At 43.4% G+C, this 19,982-nt stretch overlaps 1 protein-coding gene across 1 annotated transcript; it reads right to left on the bottom strand.

Annotated features, from left to right (window-relative positions):
- Window positions 1-16,482: 16,482 nt before the first annotated feature.
- Window positions 16,483-18,264, bottom strand: LOC143728992 (uncharacterized). Its single transcript, XM_077219972.1, has 4 exons — window positions 18,111-18,264; window positions 17,326-17,535; window positions 16,911-17,210; window positions 16,483-16,601 (listed from the first exon to the last, which is right to left on the bottom strand). Exons 1-4 carry the CDS (start codon window positions 18,262-18,264, stop codon window positions 16,483-16,485), a joined length of 783 nt encoding a protein of 260 aa, XP_077076087.1.
- Window positions 18,265-19,982: the final 1,718 nt, after the last annotated feature.

The following is a 19,982-nucleotide window of genomic DNA, read 5'->3' on the forward strand; positions in this document are numbered from 1 at the left end:
CACCCCATGGCTAAGCTCACAAAACTCAGACAAAATCCTCAATAGAACGGTTACCTTGGCGGAGGTGGAAGAGACAAACTGCTGGATCCATGTAGGCGAAGTCTTCGGTTATGAACTGCTCACAGACAAGAAGTTTGAGGATCCAAATGCAGTTTATTAAAGTTAATCCAAATCGTAATCAGAATCCAGGCAAAGGTCATACACAGGCAGGCAATCCAAACAAACAGACAAATCCAGAGGGTGAGGCAGGAATGGGAAAACAAGGACACAGGCAGAGATCAAAAACCAGGAACAAAGAAAACAAAAGAAACGCTCAGAAATGCAGTGGGATAACGTACAAGACTTCACAGGGAATGATGAGGTGAACCAGGCTTATATGGGGTGAACTAAACAATATAATGAGACACAGGTGAGTGTGATAATCAGAGATGATGAGTCCAGGCAGTGCATTATGGTAAATGTAGTTGTGCGGAACAATGATAGTCTGATGTGGAGTGCCCTCAGCTGGCTCTCAAGGGTACTCCAGCTGATAACCGTTACAATAATAATAATAATATATTATTATTGGAAACCATACTACACAGCATAATTTACTAATGGGCTTCCAGTAGCGCTATAAGGTATGTCCCACAATGTTGGGACTCACCTCCGAGGAGGCCTGTTTAAGGCCTACTACCCATCAGTGAGTCAACTGCCCGAACCACCAAGGCCAACCACGTAAAGTGAGCTGGCCTACAGTGCCCTCTGTGGGGCTGTCCAATCAAGGAGGCCTGCTGAGGCCTACTACCTAATGGCGCAGCCTTCGTTGGCAGAAAAACTGTTTACACAGCGCCTACAGCATCCTGGTGCCTAATCACATTGCCCATGGCAGTGTACTCCGCAAGAAAGCTAGCACCCTTAAAACAAGGGGAGTACAACATACGCCACTCTGCCTCAACGGAGGCCCCAATTAGTCAGGGGCCTACCATCTATGCATGGGCGTCAGCTCAGGGCAATGCTCTGGCTTCAGGGGAGCGTACTTCGACCAAAGAAGAAGTGAAGCTTACTTCATACTCGACCCGAGCCATAGTGGTGCGAGGTAGGATAAAACAGAACTGGGAGTGAAGTGCTCAGACCTACCCTGTATCACAGGGGAATACTCACACCTCACCCTGAGGTTACCAGGGTGCGGGCCTGCCAGCGGCTCTAGGGGTGACAGAAATGTATCTGTGCCCAACCTAGGGGAGTGGGGCTTGAATGAAAGCCAACCACCTACAACCTAGCGCTCGAGCAGTAGCTCAGTGAGGTGAGTGAAGCCTAAACTGGCGGCCTAAATCCGTAGGCCAGTTCTGCATGGCAGGGTCGGGCAGGAAACCCAGTCTTCTTCGTGAAGCGAAAGACGGCCTAACCCTGCTCAATAAAGACATATATACCACGGAGGCCTGTTTGAGGCCTACCATGTCCTTACAAACCATCCTCTGCACCACGCTGCATTACTCTAGTCACCCCAGAATGCAGAGAAGGGGGCGGGCCTTGGCCTAACGACTCCCACGGGAGGAGGCTGTTTATACAGGGATGCTAGAAACCAACATTCACAAAGTGAAGGGTCAGAGGAAGAAATGCTAAATTTTTTAGCAGAGCGCCTCTATTATCCCTGGCACAGCCTAGGCCAGCTACAGAGGTGGCCCTGGTGAGGGCCAGCCTGCAAGCATAGATCAATCTGAGGGCTCGGAGGAGCCACAGCCTTACTAAAGAATATAGTCTGTATTATTCCATACAAAGGGCTGCAGAATCGCTCAGCCTAATGAAACCCAAACAGAGCTCAAGGGGCGAAATACTCAGGAAGAAGTCAACGGACCCGTGGGCCGGACATAAGATCTGAAGCTCTAGCGTCAGTCAACACTCTAAGTAAAAAATTCTAAGAGAGAGACCAACTACTCTACCCTGAGGTGGCTAAAAGCCCGAAGGCTAACATAGTTATCGTTCTGGCCACCTAACGGGGAACTTCAGGGCCCTAATGATCCAGGAAACTTCTCTTACCTTATTACCTTGACATGACCCCATAGCTCTATACAGGGAACGAGGTCTGTAGAGAGATACATCTCGGAATTTTAATTCACAAAAAATTACTCTTAAAAGACCAGTCAGCTCACCTACGGCGTGCGGAGTGAAGACTCGCCAGATAGTTCTTTATGACCCTGGGGTCCACCACTTTACATGCCTGAAAGAGGCGTTTCTACTAGCCAAGCCTAGGCGGGCCATTGGAACATCGTTCTTATCATAGGCCCAGCCCCAGGCCTGATGTAATGAACGTCTGGGGAGTCAGAAGAGAGGAGAGGGCTGGATTTCTTTTTAATGAAGCCCTCCGGGGATATTATCCATCAGCGACACTGTGTGCGCTTGTGCTGGATAACCTCCCTCAGATCCCTCTTCTTGCGGGAGTCACGCCTCTTCTGCGCCCTGTTCCTCCACGGAGGGGGCGCACGAGAGGCGACACTGGCTCTCTGGCCCTGTCTACGGTCCTCGGACCGTGAAGGGCCAGGCCCTCCCGCCTGCCTGGGTGTGGAACCGGATCTCAGCGGTATGCAGGATCCTGCAGCAGGTCGGCCTGGTATGCCTGCAGCACCGCCATAGTGTGCAGGGAAGCACCAGCCTGAACCGCTGTCGTGTATGCTCTGCCATTCAAACGTGCTGTTGACTTTAGCGGTTTGGATGGCAGGGTTGGAGCTCTCAGTGTCGACGCCTGCCCAGACACGAGATAGTTCGCAAACGACTCGTCAGATGGGCGGCATCGACACATACCCATGCTCTATGATCCCCTCAACATCAGTGAAATTAACCCGCTGATGTCGGTGAATACGGGCAGAGTATGGGCTCTTCCATGCCCTCTCGATCTCCGTGTGAAGATCAGGAAGGAATGGAAGGCTCACCTGAGCTGGTGGTGTATGGCAGGGGAGAAACCGATCGCCAATTGCCTACCGCGAGCGGTCTCTCCTCTAGCGCGTCGCCATGGCAGCTACAGCCTGTTGGCGGCGCGCTCCACAACATCCACCAGGTCTGCATACACGGGGCAGGGTGGCTGAGAGGGTTCAGGATCTACCTGATTATAAACCTCCTCAGCCATCTCCTGCTCGTCCTGAAGAGCAGCAACTGCAGGAAACCATTGGCACCTGCAGTTCGCCCTCGTCAGCCGTCGAATCGTTTGAGAGGTTTACAGGACTCTCAAGATGATCAATGAGCTCTATCTGGAAGCCCATGATGCAAGTCGCCGCTCTGCCTCGGCACGAGCGGGACCACGCGGACCAGACGTTGAACCCCCTTCACTCGAGAAGAGGGCCAGACGAGAGCGGACCGTTTTAAGAGAAAAACGCTCACAGTTCACACAGAGGATTCCCTCGAGAACCTCTCGTGCGCGCTCTTCTCCCAGGCAGGAAAAAACACACTCGTGTGCTGTACATTTCATTTTCTTACCGTTTCATTGAGTAGCGTTTTCAAACAGACAGTCCCTGAAGACGATGAGATGATTTGTCATGTTTGCAAGGCGCCCTTTTATACTTCCAGGTCGCACGTTAATCATTCACGCTAATGATTCACGGGCTGTCGCCGGTCAATATGATTGACGTGATTTGATAGTGATTTCAGACACCTGTCACGCCTGAGGCGTTCCCCATAACGTCGTTGACGTATTGTTGAGTTCCCTTCGAAAGGGAACACTGTAATGTCTGGACGAGGAAGAGTAAGAGCAAGGGGCCCAGGGAGAAGAGCAGGAGCAGTGAGAGGTGCAGTGAGAGATGCAGTGAGAGATGCAGTGAGAGGTGCAGTGAGAGGTGCAGTGAGGTTCAGTGAGAGGTGCAGTGAGAGATGCAGTGAGAAATGCAGTGAGAGGTGCAGTGAGAGATGCAGTGAGAGATGCAGTGAGAGATGCAGTGAGAGGTGCATTGAGAGATGCAGTGAGAGGTGCAGGTGCAGTGAGAGGTGCAGTGAGAGGTGCAGTGAGAGATGCAGTGAGAGATGCAGTAAGAGGTGCAGTGAGAGATGCAGTGAGAGGTGCAGTGAGAGATGCAGTGAGAGGAGCAGGTGCAGTGAGAGGTGCAGTGAGAGGTGTAGTGAGAGGAGCATGTGCAGTGAGAGATGCAGTGAGAGGTCCAGGTGCAGTGAGAGATGCAGTGAGAGGTGCAGTGAGAGGAGCAGGTGCAGTGAGAGGAGCAGGTGCAGTGAGAGGTGCAGGGCCAGGGAGAACAGCAGGCCCAAGGAGAGGGCAAGGTAGAGGTGTAAGAATGCATGGTGGTGGCATTCCAAAGGCTGCAAGAACAGTAGTCAGTGATGAAATTTGTGCCACTATCATTGACCATGTAATCAACCACAGTCTTTCACTAAGAGAGGCTGGTAAACAGTAAAGGGGGAAAAATGATTTGCTTTTTACTGGAATGCTTTTGAATGTGAACATTACTGTACATGTGGACATACAGTTCCCAACCAAGAAATTCAGTGTGAAAACGGTGGATTGCAAGTTTTGCATGCAAATACCTGTAAAACTGAAACACAAACGTCTATGAAGTTTTTGTAATGTCAACAATAGCCAGTATTTTGAAACCTGGTGTACTTTGATTGACTGCATGTACCTTGTGAAGTGAAAACAAGTGTTATTCTTTGACAGAATAATTTCATTCTGAGTCAGATTTCCAGTGTTTTGGTAAAGTTATTGTGTGCAGAGAAAGATGTGTTCTATTTTGAAATGAAGAGTTAGTATATATTTAACAAAATGTGTTTTTGAGAAGAAAACTTTCCATTTGGCCAATTGTGTTTTGTAGGTGTGAGTCTGTGTTAAGAGTTTAGAAAACGTATGTGAAGTATGGGTTAGCGCTGGCTAGTGATTGATAAAAACTGTAATAAACACTTGTTATATGAACAATAAAGATTTTTATTTTAACCCCCAAAAAAATATCAACCAGGTAGTGGACCACACATACAAAACATTAATTTATAATTAACGATTATATCAAAGTTAAACTGGAAAGTAAATAGTACATTAAATAACATGTAATAAAAGTGTTATAAGATAATTCAAGATTTCTTTTGTAAACAAAAAAAGACAACCAGATGATGGACCACACACACAGAAATAAATATTATATATATATATATATATATATATATATATATATATATATATATATATATATATATATATATAATGCTCAATATTACTTTTTTTTTTATCTGGTCAAGCCACTGTTCCTTGTTTAAAGTCTCTGTGTTTGGGCAGTAGATGATGCCTTTGTATTGGCTATGACCTGTTGCTGTTGTTCTGAAATGGCCACATTTCTTGCAGGTGTTTGCCTCAACTCTCCTATTGTACGCACGTGGCTGACCTGTATGGAGTGTTGCAGAGGGTGGAGGAACACTGCTGGCCTGGGGAGTTAAAACAGGGTTTGCTGTGGGCGTAGGGACAACATACACAATGAAAGCAGGGGTTGATTGAGACACACAGGTAGCAGAAGAGCTGAGCCCAGTTGTAAGAACCTGGGCTGGTCCCATAATGCCTTGAGGCATAGGAAGCAGCAGCCTCTGGGATGGTAATTTTGCTCTAACCACCTCAGATGTTTTTTCAGGCTGCATGGAGGTGATACGCCTCTTAAGTGAAGCAGGCCGAACGCTGGCAGATGGGAGAGGCTCAGTGGCAACAGGGAGAGGGGCAGGAAGATTGATGCCCTGCAACAAAACACTCAGGTCTTGCCTTCTTATTTTGTCATTGTGCCACTGGACCAGAGTGGTCTGATTAACCTCCACCAGCTGGAGATTTGTTTTCTGCATAATAGGCCCATTATTGAGGAGCAGTTGCCTGATCGTGCCATAGTCATGTAAGATCAGAGTCCACCTACTAGGTGAGCTCTTCCTCTTCCCTCTGGGACTTCTGTGGATTCTGCACAGTCTGATAAAAATGGCCTCAACAAGCCGACAACAGTCTGGCCACAGAGCGGGTGAAGCCGTGGAGCCTAGAACACAGTGCTTTAGAATGTCCACCCCAGGAGTAAAAACTGCCTTCTTTTTAAATCTCCCTATGGTTAACCTGGTGTCCTGCTGTCTAGCAGCAAACACCACCTGCTCTTTGTCATTATCAAGCAGTTTATGCCAAAGTGCCACAATATCATTGACCTGAAAATGACACAAGACAAACATAGATGAGTTACATGCAATATTGTTCAACAGACCAAACACACTATTGTAAATAAAATAAAATAATGAATTGAATAAAGATATTTTGGTATAACTTTACAATAAGATTTCAATAGTTAACATTAGTTAACTACTTTACCTAACACAAACTAAAAATGATCAATATCCTGTGTTATAGCATTATAGCAATGCTCCTTACAGTATTTATTATTCTTAACGTTAATTTCAATATTTACTAATACATTATTAAAATCAAAAGTTATGTTTGTTAACATTAGTTGATGCACTGTGAACTAACAAGAACAAACAATGAGATTAATAAATACTGTAACAAATGTATTGCTCTTTGTTAGTTCATGTACATTAGATAATGTTAACAAATGAGACTTATTGTAAAGTGTTACTGATCTTTTTTCTTTTATTCCATTATTTTGTAAAAATGGCACACCTGCTGATTGCAGATAGTTAGTCCAGTCTTATCCCGTAGCTGCACTAGATAATCTGCCAGGCTATCCATCCGATCCATGCCTGGCACATTTTTGTCATCCACAGCCTGAGACAAAGGCATAAAGAAAAATAATATAGTATGATTTCAAATATAACCAAAAGCTAAAATGGTAACTTTACATAAAACAAAATTTTAAATAATTTAATTTGACATACCAAATCCCTCTCAGACACTTGAGTAGGGGAATCTGGAGCACTGACATCAGGCTGACCCGTGGATACATCAAAGGATGCAGAGGCTGGCGGGACAAAGGATGCAGCGGCTGGCGGGACTGAGGATGCAGAGGCTGGTGGGACGGAGGATGTAGAGGCTGGCGGGACGGAGGATGCAGAGGCTGGTGGGATGGAGGATGCAGAGGCTGGCGGGACGGAGGATGCAGAGGCGGGTGGGACGGAGGATGCAGAGGCTGGCGGGACGGAGGATGCAGAGGCTGGCGGGACGGAGGATGCAGAGGCTGGTGGGACGGAGGATGCAGAGGCTGGTGGGACGGAGGATGCAGAGGCTGGCGGGACGGAGGATGCAGAGGCTGGCGGGACGGAGGATGCAGAGGCTGGCGGTCACCAGTGGTAGTGAGTTCTTCATAGAATAATGTCATGGTAAGGTCATCAGATAAGTCCTCTTCAAATCCTTCATCTTCCAGCTCTTCCACATTAACATCTTCCAGCAGCTGGTCTGTCTCCTCTGCATCTGGGTTCACTCTTTGAAGTGGTTGTCCTGTCTGACTGAGCAGGTAGTCCACTCCAATAAGCTCTCCTAAAGAAAGTAGAATGCAGAACTTATTTTGATAAGTGGTCATTAAAGGCTTGTGCTCTACGATGAGACTTACCTTTGTACTTAGCAGGGGGTTGGAAGGTAGGAACATATTTCCTACCAATCACCTTCAAACTATTGGTGTTCAAACAGTGCACTACATCGCCTGCACAGGTGAGGAGAGAGGAGGGCTTGGTGACCACAGATGCTGCTGCTCGGTCCTGGTTCCACCTGTTCAGGCCTTCCAGGAGATATAGCTGAAAATTCAAGGTGTTTGCGCTGGATCCTATGGAAAATTAGGCCATTAAAATTAGGTTTTACAAGGAAGCATATCATTAAGTGCAGACTGAATACTTGCAAATAGCATAGTCTTGTTTTAAAGTTTTCTTCTCAGAATGTGTAACGTTATGGGGAAAAAATATAACATTATAAAATATCTAAATGCTGATAAGAGTAAAATGCTAATATGCCACAAACCTGGAATGAACCTGTTCAGGTGGAGGTGGAAAGATTCAAGGGAGGTCGAACCCCTAGCACATCTGTATTTAGTGAGCACTATGCCTCCCTTGGTAGTGGTGGTGCCCATCTCTGTGTAGAGCAACACACCTGGCACATCCTGGATGCACTTCACATGTCTCTTTTGAACATGCCAGATGTGCTCAATCCGCACAATGTCCAGCAGAGGGACACCTAGAAGATCTTTCCCTTTTTCCTCCTTTAACTCATTCAGAAGGTGCTCAATTAGGCAGATAGTAGTCTCTACTCCACGAGTCCTTCGGCGGCAGTAGAGGGACAACTCTTTCTTTGTTATCCGCCTGTTCAACAAGTGCCCGCTGATGAAAAGCAGCCCTTCATCCTCCAGTTGCGCTCTCTTCGCCTGACGTAAAAGAGCAATGTCATGTGGGTCCCACTCAAATATGCATTCAGATAGCCTTGCCATGAAGGTTGGGTAGAGGGGATGGGCATCCGTGTTGCACCCTGTTGCCAGCCGTCGCATAAAGTGCCATATGTCCAGCCTGATGTTAAGTGTAGGCCATTCTCCAAATCGGGTCTGAAGCTTGCTCTGTCCTTTCTCAATACAGCATCCAGTGTCCACATACAGGAGCACCGGAGGATCCACACCTGCCTGCTGGTACCTGCTGATAAGGCCTGAGATCATGGAGTCCAGACCAGGTCCATCCTGGGCAGTCAGAACACTGATGAGGATCTGGCCTGTCTCATTGCCAACAGAGGATAGCCATTGTGCTGTCCCCTTGGCTGTTCCTGCCAGCTTCTTTGTGATCTGGAATCAAAAACAATATGTTGATACAGAACATTAGTAACACATTGTGTGGCACAATCTCAATGCAATACAAAAGTTAACCATAAAGTCAATTAAATTCTACCTTTTTTGTTGAGTCCATTTTTAAAATGGACCCAAAAGTTGAAGTGATGCCGGCCTTAATGTGATCCAGTCGGTTGACAATGTCCTTCCCATAAACAGTCAGTAGCCATTTGCTGGTAGGGACTTCAAAAGGTTCTGGTGGCTCCTGGAAAACAACTGGCAAGAAGCTGGGGCAGTCAACAAAGGCTGCACATTCCCCCATTCCCCCATTGTTCTCCTTTAGTTGTTTAGCCAGTCGGGCAGGGCTATTGCCAAGTGTCCTCTCCCTCAGCAGACGTATGACACGAATGTCACACGCATATCTTTAATTACAAATAGAATTATCTATCTATATAAAACCACATCAGTATGTTTTACATGGAACATCTTTTTCTATCATTAGCTGTTCTTTTGTAAAGAACAATTAGTATGGATGGAGTAAAATATGATTTTGTGTGATGTATTTAAATTCTTACTTGTATCTCAAGATGAGGCGAAACAGTCTTCTGTGTGGCAAGTCCAGTTGGTCCAGGACAGTCTGGCTGGTTGACAAGTAATTGGTTCGACAGACAGTACACCTGAGTGTCTCTGTCACCATGAGGTAATACCGGTCAATGTCGAGGACCTTGCAAGCTCTTTTGTGGATGCCGCAACCAGTTAATTGCTTCCCACAGACAGGACATAGCAGCCTAACCTTCCATTGGTGGTAGGGCATCCACAGCAGCAGCCTATGTGTGAAGAAACGGTCTGGAGATGAAGCCTGGTGGTAGATAAGGGAGGGGACTGGAGGCTCATACCAGAGCTTCAAGTCTGGCCGTAGTCGGCCAGCATGAAAAAGTGTAGATTCTATCCACCTCTTATCTTGTGAGGAGATCGTCTTCCTCATCTCAGCTGGCAGTGCAGGAATGGAAGAATCAGCAGGAGATGAAGATGGTGCAGGAACAGCCATAAAAGTATGACTACCAGAAGCAACAGGATTACCCTAAACACAATTCAGATTTAACTTTTTTTTGTGTGATTTATGTTTGTTTCTGTTAATATGCTATAAAACATTCATTATAAAACGGGTAGCTCCAGTCCTTGATTCTGATTGGCTGAGCCGCGTTCGAAGCCGTTGCAAATTACTCAACAAACATCATCACACAGCTGTGACCACATTACATTAGTGTTACTGTGCAACTGCCGTTTGTGATGTTTTGTTGCTGCATGTGTTGCTTGGCAACCTCTTTGGAACTACATTGCTTGGCGGAGGAATACATGTGTTATAACGTTATATTTCTTTTGTTGCTAGTGTTTATTTTATGAATAAAATAAATATTAAAATAAATATTTTTATGGAGTAACCGTTTTATAAAAGCAATAAGCCCCTTGAAGCCATACATTATAGTGGCTTTAGAACAGCTAATGCGGTTTTAGGCACTGCGGACAACGCCCCTTAGCTGTTCTAAATCCACTGTAAAACACGGCTTCAAGGGGCTTATTGCTTTAATATGCAACTTCCACACACATATATATATTCCATCTATAACAAAGAAGTGATTTACAGATGCAGAAGGGGTGCTTATCAAGGATGGAGATGGAGATGCACTGGCTCTGACAGAGGATGGAGACAGACTAGTTCTCATAGGAGACAAAGAAGGACTAGTTCTCACAGGAGTGGAAGGTGAAGTGCTGGTTGTCACAGTTGTTATAGCAACAGGGCTGTCACTGTGTGATGATGGAACTGATGAAGCAGATGAGGTCTGTTAGGACACATAATGCATATTAACATAGTATATCCAGTCAGACAAAAAAAAAAAAAAAAATTATATATATATATATATACAATAATTTTAAATTAATAAATGAATCCTTCTTGGGATGTTTAAGTTAGGTTCAGCTCTAGGTTTGGAACAATAATTTACATTTAAAATTAGATTAAATGTAATTTTATTGTTATTGTGTGGTTTAAAGCATAATACATACATCTATAAATAAATCATGTGTAAGTCTGATTCACTTCCCACCTGCCTCACTCCATCAAACATCAAACATGTCAATACACAGACCCACTGTCAGGGTTACATCATCCAGATCACCATCTCCGCCCACTCGTTCCCTTTCACCCAACCAGACTTTTCCCCGTTCATTATCCCCTGAGTACTAATCACCGTCACCTGTGTCCCATCAACCATATGGACTATAAAACACTCACCTTCACTGCAGTCACTTGTCTGGTCTCGTCATTCCATGGCTCACAGACTTCCCGATCACTTACCTTCTACTTACCGTCGCTTCACTCATCTTGGATCAACCCATCCGTACCAGCCATCGCCACGCCACCTGCAAGAGAGGGAAAGAAAGAGAGAGACTTAAAACCACAGCTAAGCTTCATTGAACTTTCTATGTTACTTCTTCTCACCTGTTATCTCCGACCGCAATCCTTCTGCAAAATAAACACTGATAACTTACCATCTTGTCTGATTCCTCTGTGATCCGTGACACCCACACAAGGGGTTTGGCATTACCACTGATATGTTAAATGAAGGTCGTCTGGGAGACTTTACAGAGGTTGAGGTAGGAACAGGGCCAGATGTGGGAGCAGGCTGATTACTCGTCACCTAATAAGGTCAAAAGAAAAGACAGATCATTATTGAAAAAAATAATAGCCTACCTTTTCATATGTTTGACATCCTTTTGTACATACCTTTGGAGGATGGAAACCACATAGACAACTCTGTGTTCCACCAAAAAAAGATGCTTGCCCACGGACCTGCCTTGGGCATTTATCTATCTGTTACAGTAAAAACATGTTGTCAGCTGATAAGCAGTATTGTATGTACATTGCACTGGTTTTATGCATGTTGTCCCATTAACATTTGCCAATACGTACCCTCTGAAATAGCTCATACTACTTCTTTGGGCGAGGAGCAGGTCTGTTGCCAGCTTCAGAGGGCCATACCCCTGTGTTGGCAAACCGCCGCAGGCGAGACATCCACTCCTCATCCCCCAAGCCCTTGTGCGATTTTGGCTTTGACATGTCTGCAATGTAAAAAATCTCTTAAAAATAAACACTGGCCAGATCATACTCAAACAGACATTTTTTATATTTTTAAATAAATCTATAATTAACATATATTACTTTATTGCTTTTTTTTTTTTTAAAGCAAATTTGCACACTATACTTGCCGTTTTATATTTGTAATACTTTATAATTCTACAGTTCATCTTTTTCCTTTCATTTTACATCTTTAACTGTTATGAAGAAAAAACATGAATAGAAGGTATTAAAAAAGAGACAATAAAATTGACAATAACTACATAATAATTGCACTATAATTTCACACTGCTCTGAATATATTAAATTTTCTTTCTACAAATCTAATCTCCAAAAATGCTGCTACAAATCACAAACTGACAAATCAATTTACTAACCACTATAATTTATCTTCTTATCATTTTTCTCTTTAAATTATAAATATTTTTCTTCCATTTTCCAGATTGAAGAATAGTAACATTAAAGTAGTAGTAGCTAGTGATAGCTTCATTTTAGCTGATGTTTTATTCATTTTAACGATTACACTCTGATTTAATCACACTAATCACTCTGATTTAGCAAAAATACATAGTTCAGGCCAACTAACCAGAACGAAGATATTTTGAAATTAAAATAAAAAAGACAATAGTTACCACAAATCCGTTGTCTGGTTCGACACTGCATTCACTTCACAAGCTGATGCCTACTGTTGTGCGGAAGATGCTCTGTATCAAATTGCGTGCCACAGTATGAATGCTGATTCGCGATTGGTCATTACATTATTGTGGTATCGTCATTGGCCAAGAAGGATCTGTCAATCTGATTCGTTCTACGATGATTGTGAATCCAAGGTCAATGTCTTTGTGATATATCATATGATAGTGATATTTCACAGGAATTTCAAATGGTTTCATATGTTTATTTTATTAATGTTTTTCTCATTGTATGGATACATGTTTATATTTATTTATTACCCATATGAATATAGAGTTTCTTGAAATGTACTATAGATACATAGGCCTATAATAATAATAATATTATATAGGCCTATAATAATAATAATAATAATAATAATAGTTAAGCTGTGTTTTGCAAAATCAGTGTTTTGACTCAGACTCACAGAATGATTAATGATAAAAAGTTATTACTATATTCATATGTGTTGTTTGTATGTCTGTATATTTGCTTAAGAAAAAATACTCAATTCATTAATACAATCTAATTTAAACATGAAAGAAATTAGAATTGAAAGCACTGCAACAATGTAATTGTCTTCTCTGAGTGGATGTTGGCAATAAATAAAGGCCTTGCTGTTTAAATATATTAAACATTTATTACAAAATATACATCTTAATTATCTCTTTCTGTCTCACACACACAGTAAGCATGGCACAGATAAAAATGAATTGAATAATTAAATATAAAATACAAATTTAAAATAAATAAATAATCCAAATAAAAAAGTAATAAAGGTTGAAGATTCTGGTCAACAGGTAAAAAATATACAAAAGACAAAATCAACACTCACACAAGCAAGGCACACACAAAAAACAGTAATACACAGTGTGTTTTTTCTGTTATGTTAATTATTTTTGAAATGCCAGACCAGACCTATGTGGGATGAATATTGAACAGTTTATTTCTTATCTGCCCTCTTCCTCCGCATCTCCTCCATCCACTGGTCAAGTGGAATACCAGCATTTTGGGGACAGAATATGTACCCATAAAACTGGCTGTGGCCACTTTCTTTGTTGCGGGGCTGTTGGCACTGACTGCATTTATTTTTGTCAACTTTCCGATTGTAAGTCCTCCGGGCAGGTGGTGGGGAGGAAAGGGGGCCAGCAGGAGTAATCTGTTTGGATGCATAGGCTTGTGGGGTCGAAAACACATACACAAGAGGGTTACTGGCAGGGCTGGGGCTGGAGACAGTAGGCAAAGGGGCAGGGGTAGGTGGAGATGTCTGGGAACAACTGCCTCTGAGCTGGCAACCTTGGGCAGACAGACTGCAGAGAATTGGTGTGTTGGACCGGAGCTGCAGACTTCCTCTTGACCACTGCTTGTCCTGCTGTACTTTGAGGCAAGTGGTACTGATGTACACAGAGGGCCAGGCTGTGGTAGTGCAGCAGTGGGGTGTACCTGTACTGGTGGGAGAGGCACGGGAGTAACAGGAATGGAGGCAGGCAAGTTGACCCCTTGCAGTAGAATTTTACATTCCTGCCTCTTCAGCCGCTTGTTGTGCCATTGAATTAGAGTTGTTTGATTAACATCAAACAACTGCAGAGTAGAGCTCTGCATGACTGCATCATTACCCAGGACTAGCTGTCTGATCTTGCTGTAGTCTCTGAGAATTAGAGTCCATCTAGTCAGTGCATATTTACCCTGTTTTTTGGACTTTTATGGATGTCACAGAGTTTTACAAAAATGCACTCTACCAGACGACAACAATCTGGCCACTGGGCAGTGGGTCCTGTCGATCCTAGGACGCAACGTGTCATGCTCTCCACACCTGGCGTAAATTCAAGTTTCTTTTTAGAGCACCTGAAACGCCCTGTTGTCAGGCACGACTTTTTCCTTGGAGAGTACGCCACACGCTGCTGGTCATACGGTAGAAGGTTCTGCCACAGAGCTATGATGGTACTGGCCTGCTGGGAGTTAAGTGTTTGTCCAGTTTCATTCCTCAGTCCCAACAAGTACTATGCCAGGCTGTCCACTCTGTCCTAACCTGGGATACTGCGCTCATCTACAGCCTGGTAAATACAGGTCCTTCTCAAAAAATTAGCATATTGTGATAAAGTTCATTATTTTCCATAATGTAATGATAAAAATTAAACTTTCATATATTTTAGATTCATTGCACACCAACTGAAATATTTCAGGTGTTTTATTGTTTTAATACTGATGATTTTGGCATACAGCTCATGAAAACCCAAAATCCCTGTCTCAAAAAATTAGCATATTTCATCCGACCAATAAAAGAAGTGTTTTTAATACAAAAAAAAAGTCAACCTTCAAATAATTATGTTCAGTTATGCACTCAATACTTGGTCGGGAATCCTTTTGCAGAAATGACTGCTTCAATGCGGCGTGGCATGGAGGCAATCAGCCTGTGGCACTGCTGAGGTGTTATAGAGGCCCAGGATGCTTCGATAGCGGCCTTAAGCTCATCCAGAGTGTTGGGTCTTGCGTCTCTCAACTTTCTCTTCACAATATCCCACAGATTCTCTATGGGGTTCAGGTCAGGAGAGTTGGCAGGCCAATTGAGCACAGTAATACCATGGTCAGTAAACCATTTACCAGTGGTTTTGGCACTGTGAGCAGGTGCCAGGTCGTGCTGAAAAATGAAATCTTCATCTCCATAAAGCTTTTCAGCAGATGGAAGCATGAAGTGCTCCAAAATCTCCTGATAGCTAGCTGCATTGACCCTGCCCTTGATAAAACACAGTGCACTAACACCAGCGGCTGACATGGCACCCCAGACCATCCCTGACTGTGGGTACTTGACACTGGACTTCAGGCATTTTGGCATTTCCTTCTCCCCAGTCTTCCTCCAGACTCTGGCACCTTGATTTCCGAATGACATGCAAAACTGAGCAACAGTCCAGTGCTGCTTCTCTGTAGCCCAGGTCAGGCGCTTCTGCCGCTGTTTCTGGTTCAAAAGTTGCTTGACCTGGGGAATGCGGCACCTGTAGCCCATTTCCTGCACACGCCTGTGCACGGTGGCTCTGGATGTTTCTACTCCTGACTCAGTCCACTGCTTCCGCAGGTCCCCAAGGTCTGGAATCGGTCCTTCTCCACAATCTTCCTCAGGGTCCGGTCACCTCTTCTCGTTGTGCAGCGTTTTTTGCCACACTTTTTCCTTCTCACAGACTTCCCACTGAGGTGCCTTGATACAGCACTCTGGGAACAGCCTATTTGTTCAGAAATTTCTTTCTGTCTTACCCTCTTGCTTGAGGGTGTCAATGAAGGCCTTCTGGACAGCAGTCAGGTCGGCAGTCTTACCCATGATTGCGGTTTTGAGTAATGAAACAGGCTGGGAGTTTTTAAAAGCCTCAGGAATCTTTTGCAGGTGTTTATAATTAATTAGTTGATTCAGATGATTAGGTTAATAGCTTGTTTAGAGACCCTTTTCATGATATGCTAATTTTTTGAGACAGGAATTTTGGTTTTCATGAGCTGTATGCCAAAATCATCAGTATTAAAACAATAAAAGACCTGAAATATTTCAGTTGGTGTGCAATGAATCTAAAATATATGAAAGTTAAATTTTTATCATTACATTATGGAAAATAATTAACTTTATCACAATATGCAATTTTTTTGAGAAGGACCTGTATATGAATATATAAAAATAAAATAACAACAATATCACAGGCAGAAAAATAGCACATCTTTCACACTGTTTACATGTAACAAAAGACCTACCAGCTCTTGCTGTGGTGCTGCTGGTGTCATGGCAGGTGTCCCAGAGTGACTTGTAGTTGTAGCAGTGGGAAGACAGGCTGGGACGATGGGAAAGTACGGAGGAGCAGAGCATAGGCTGGTGGGCACAGCTGTTGGGCCAGAGGGTGCAGTGGTGTCCTCATTTGAAACCTGTTAAATGTAATAATAATAAAAAATAATAATAATAATGAAATAAATATCAAAATAATAAAATTACAACTAAGACAATAACACCACTGATACAACAAGTCACAAAAGACTTGCCAGTTGTTGTGGAGCTGCATGGTTGACGGGTGATGGCAGTGAAGAGGAGGGACTAGCAGCAGAAGAGCCAGTACAAGCATGCACAATCTGGAAAATGGAATACTCTTTTAAAAACACATTATTATAAAATGGATTTATGCTTTTATTCATTTATGTATTCTTCAGATTTCTATTCATTGTCTTACATCTCTGTCTATTTCATGATTGCATTATGTATTTTTTTGTGATTTGAAAATGTTTTTTTAAAAGTGATATACAAATACATTCTAAATATTATTGTACAATAATGATTATTATTATTATTATTATTATTATTACACAACAATAATAACAAATATTGCAATACAATAAAAGTCTGAATTATTAGTACAAGGTATGAAAAAAATAAAATGTTACTAAAAAGGCATAATTACCATTCGTTGCTTTAAGTGCAACGGATGCAGGCCCTGAAGTTCCAGCAGGTCCAGCAGTGGCCTGGAGACAGGTGGGAGTTGGAATGACGGCTGAGCTGGTGGTGGCAGGTGAAGTAACAGAGGATGGGTCCAGTAGCTCAACGGTTGGGTCCAAACCAGCATCTTCAAAGCCCTCATCTTCCAACTCCTCCTCTGTGCCTACATCTTCCAGCATCTGCTCAGTCTCCTCTGAGTCAGGCTGGACATCCTGCAAGGCCGTCCCTGTCTGGCGGTATAGGTAATCTATACCTATTAGCTCCCCTGTGACAGACAAGAAAAAAGAATAGAGGAAAATATACTTTTCATAAAATTCATAAAAAGTAATTCTATTTTATGGATATAGAAAATAGCCTCATGATGGAAAGCTTAAAGTAACCAGTGTAAACAGCAGGTGGCTGAAAAGAGGGGACAAGTTTCCTTCCAAGCACCTTGACACTGTAGTTGTTGACACAGTGAACAATGTCGCCTGAGTAGCTGAGCAGTGATGGAGGCCTGACTGCCAGGGATGCAGCTTCACGGTCCTGATTCCATCTGTTAAGGCCTTCCAGGAGGTACAGCTGGAAATTCAGGCTGTTGGCACTGGTTCCTTAAGACAGTACAAATATGAGCAATATTGTTAGGTTAACTTGTTGTGTTTGGTTCATTGACAGACATTAACTGTGTCAGCATAGCTGTGAGTAGCGATAGTTACCTAAAGGCACCGGGGTGGCGGTGTCGCCGGCTTTGGCCCTTCATCGCATATATATATATATATATATATATATATATATATATATAAGAAGCCGGTGACACCGCCACCCTGGTGCCTTTAGGCTTATTGTGCACGACGTACAAAAACGTAGCCCTGCTTTGACTGTCGAAAAGAAGTGTGCTGTAGAGCTTGAATCAGTGTGGACTCTGCAAAAGTGCGCATAGAGGGCACATATCAACCAGAAAGTATGCGTGAGCAACCTTCTGAAACCTAAAATGACAAATGAGACACCCTACAGACGGTCTCATGGATTTTACGGACACATGAAATAATTACACAAGACTGAAAATTCATATGAAGTGTGCCATGTGGGACAGGGCCTATGATCGTGAACCACAATAGCCACTTATATTGATTTTGCCCGGCCATCATTTCCCATGTTTGATTTCTGTATTTGACCGATTATTTACCGTTGCTGACTACATTGTGCCTGGTCCAATCTGGATTGTTTATTGGACTCTGATTCTTGCTGCATGCCTCGGCCCTTTGCCTGTCAACCTGGTTTGTCTCTGCCTTTTCTGTTCTGCCCTGTTTGCCATTGCTCACCCTTTCTGTCTTGACCATTCTTGATAAAAAGCTGCAAATGGATCCCCCTGGCCTGACCCTGCCTCGTTACAACACATATGCTGCATCTGCTCGCTATCTGCCGAAGGCTCTGGTAGTTCCGCTTCAGCACTGATGATGTTGTAGGAATAGTGCGCTCTGTTTGGTCTGGATTATTTGAGATTTTTTATTTTATACAGAAATAAGTTTTAAGTTTTAACTTAAATTATATTTAAGTTATAATTCAGATGAGAAAAAAGTTAGTGTTGATTAAAATGAAGGAAAACTTTGATTGTATTGATCTGAAATATAGCACATTAATTTTAAATTCATTTATGTTCAATTACCAAATATACAATCTTAATTTAATTTAAAGCAAACAATACATTTAAATACATTTAAATACATATATGGGTTATATTAATATTTTGGAAAAAAAAATGTTTATATATTATTAAAAATAATAATATATATTAAAGTTTGATACATCTGGCAATTTTTCATCCTCAATGTATTGACTTCGCGGCCATCAGGGTCGGGCTGCAGATGGTACCCGGGCGTGGCAGGGGGGCTAGACAGCGCCCCCTGGAACGGGCTCCGAAAACTTGGTCCATAAATCAAACACGCTTGCATGTAAGAATATGAAACTCGGTACACATATAGATCTCATCGGCTGGCGGCTGGGGCTATTACCCAAGGTCCTCTCCCTCAGAAAACGAATCACCCGCATGTCACAAGCCTATCTGTATTAAGAAACAAAGTGAAAAAGTGGCAAACATTAAAACAAGCTAATTTCTAGTGTGTTTGAATGACAAACATTTGTGACACAGGCTAAATCATTTCAGTATACTCACCTTCGTGTCAATCAGTCGGAACTCCATTTTGTGTGCCAAATCCAGCTGGTCCAAGATGGTCTTGCTACTGCAAATGTAACTTGTCTTACAACCAGCGGCACTGCACCAGAGGGTCTCCGTGATCATCAGGTAGTACCTATCGACATCCAAAACCTGGCGGGCTCGCTTGCGGGCTCCATAACCTGTGAGCTGTTTTCCACACACAGGACAGCACACCCTGACCTTCCAAAGGTGGTATGGCTTCCACAAGAGAAGCCGGTGTGTGAAAAAATGCTCTGGAGTGGGGGCCTGATGATAAATAAGCGCTGGCTCCGGTGGATCATACCACAGCTTCAGGTCAGTGCGCAGCCGGAGGTTCCTCCACAGAGCAGATGAAATCCACTTCTGATCCTGAGGTTGTATGGTCCCTATCAGCTTGACAGGCACCCAGCCAGGCTCTGGACCAGGAGCAGTCTCAATGTCAGCAGTGGGGTGAGCCAACCACAGATGGAGCAAAAAAGGGGTGGCAGTGTTAGATCCAGAGGGTGCAGTGGCAAGAGGAGCAAAGGAGGTACCAGGGGAGGAGGTGGCAGCTGACACTTCCTTTATAAATAAAAAAGGCAAATAATGATGGATGATTATTTGAAGTTAAGTGTCATTGTGAAGAAAAACACTTAATTTAAGAGTTTCTCACAGCTCTAGCAGCTACCGATGGTATCTAAGATGTGGTTTTGGACACAGGAGAGGGAGGCAGAGACAGAGGAGAGACAGTCTGAATGTACATCCTGGGACTGCAGGCAGACAATGGTGTCCTTCTTGTCATGGCACTTGTAACAGTGCTGGACATGGCAGAAGAGTCGGAAGTGCAACTGATGGGCTGAGAGAATATAACCACAGTTTACAACA

Source organism: Siphateles boraxobius, unplaced genomic scaffold (assembly GCF_051911475.1).
Source record: "Siphateles boraxobius isolate OS27281-9 unplaced genomic scaffold, OSU_SipBor_1 8, whole genome shotgun sequence".
In the NCBI taxonomy this organism is placed as follows: domain Eukaryota; kingdom Metazoa; phylum Chordata; class Actinopteri; order Cypriniformes; family Leuciscidae; genus Siphateles; species Siphateles boraxobius.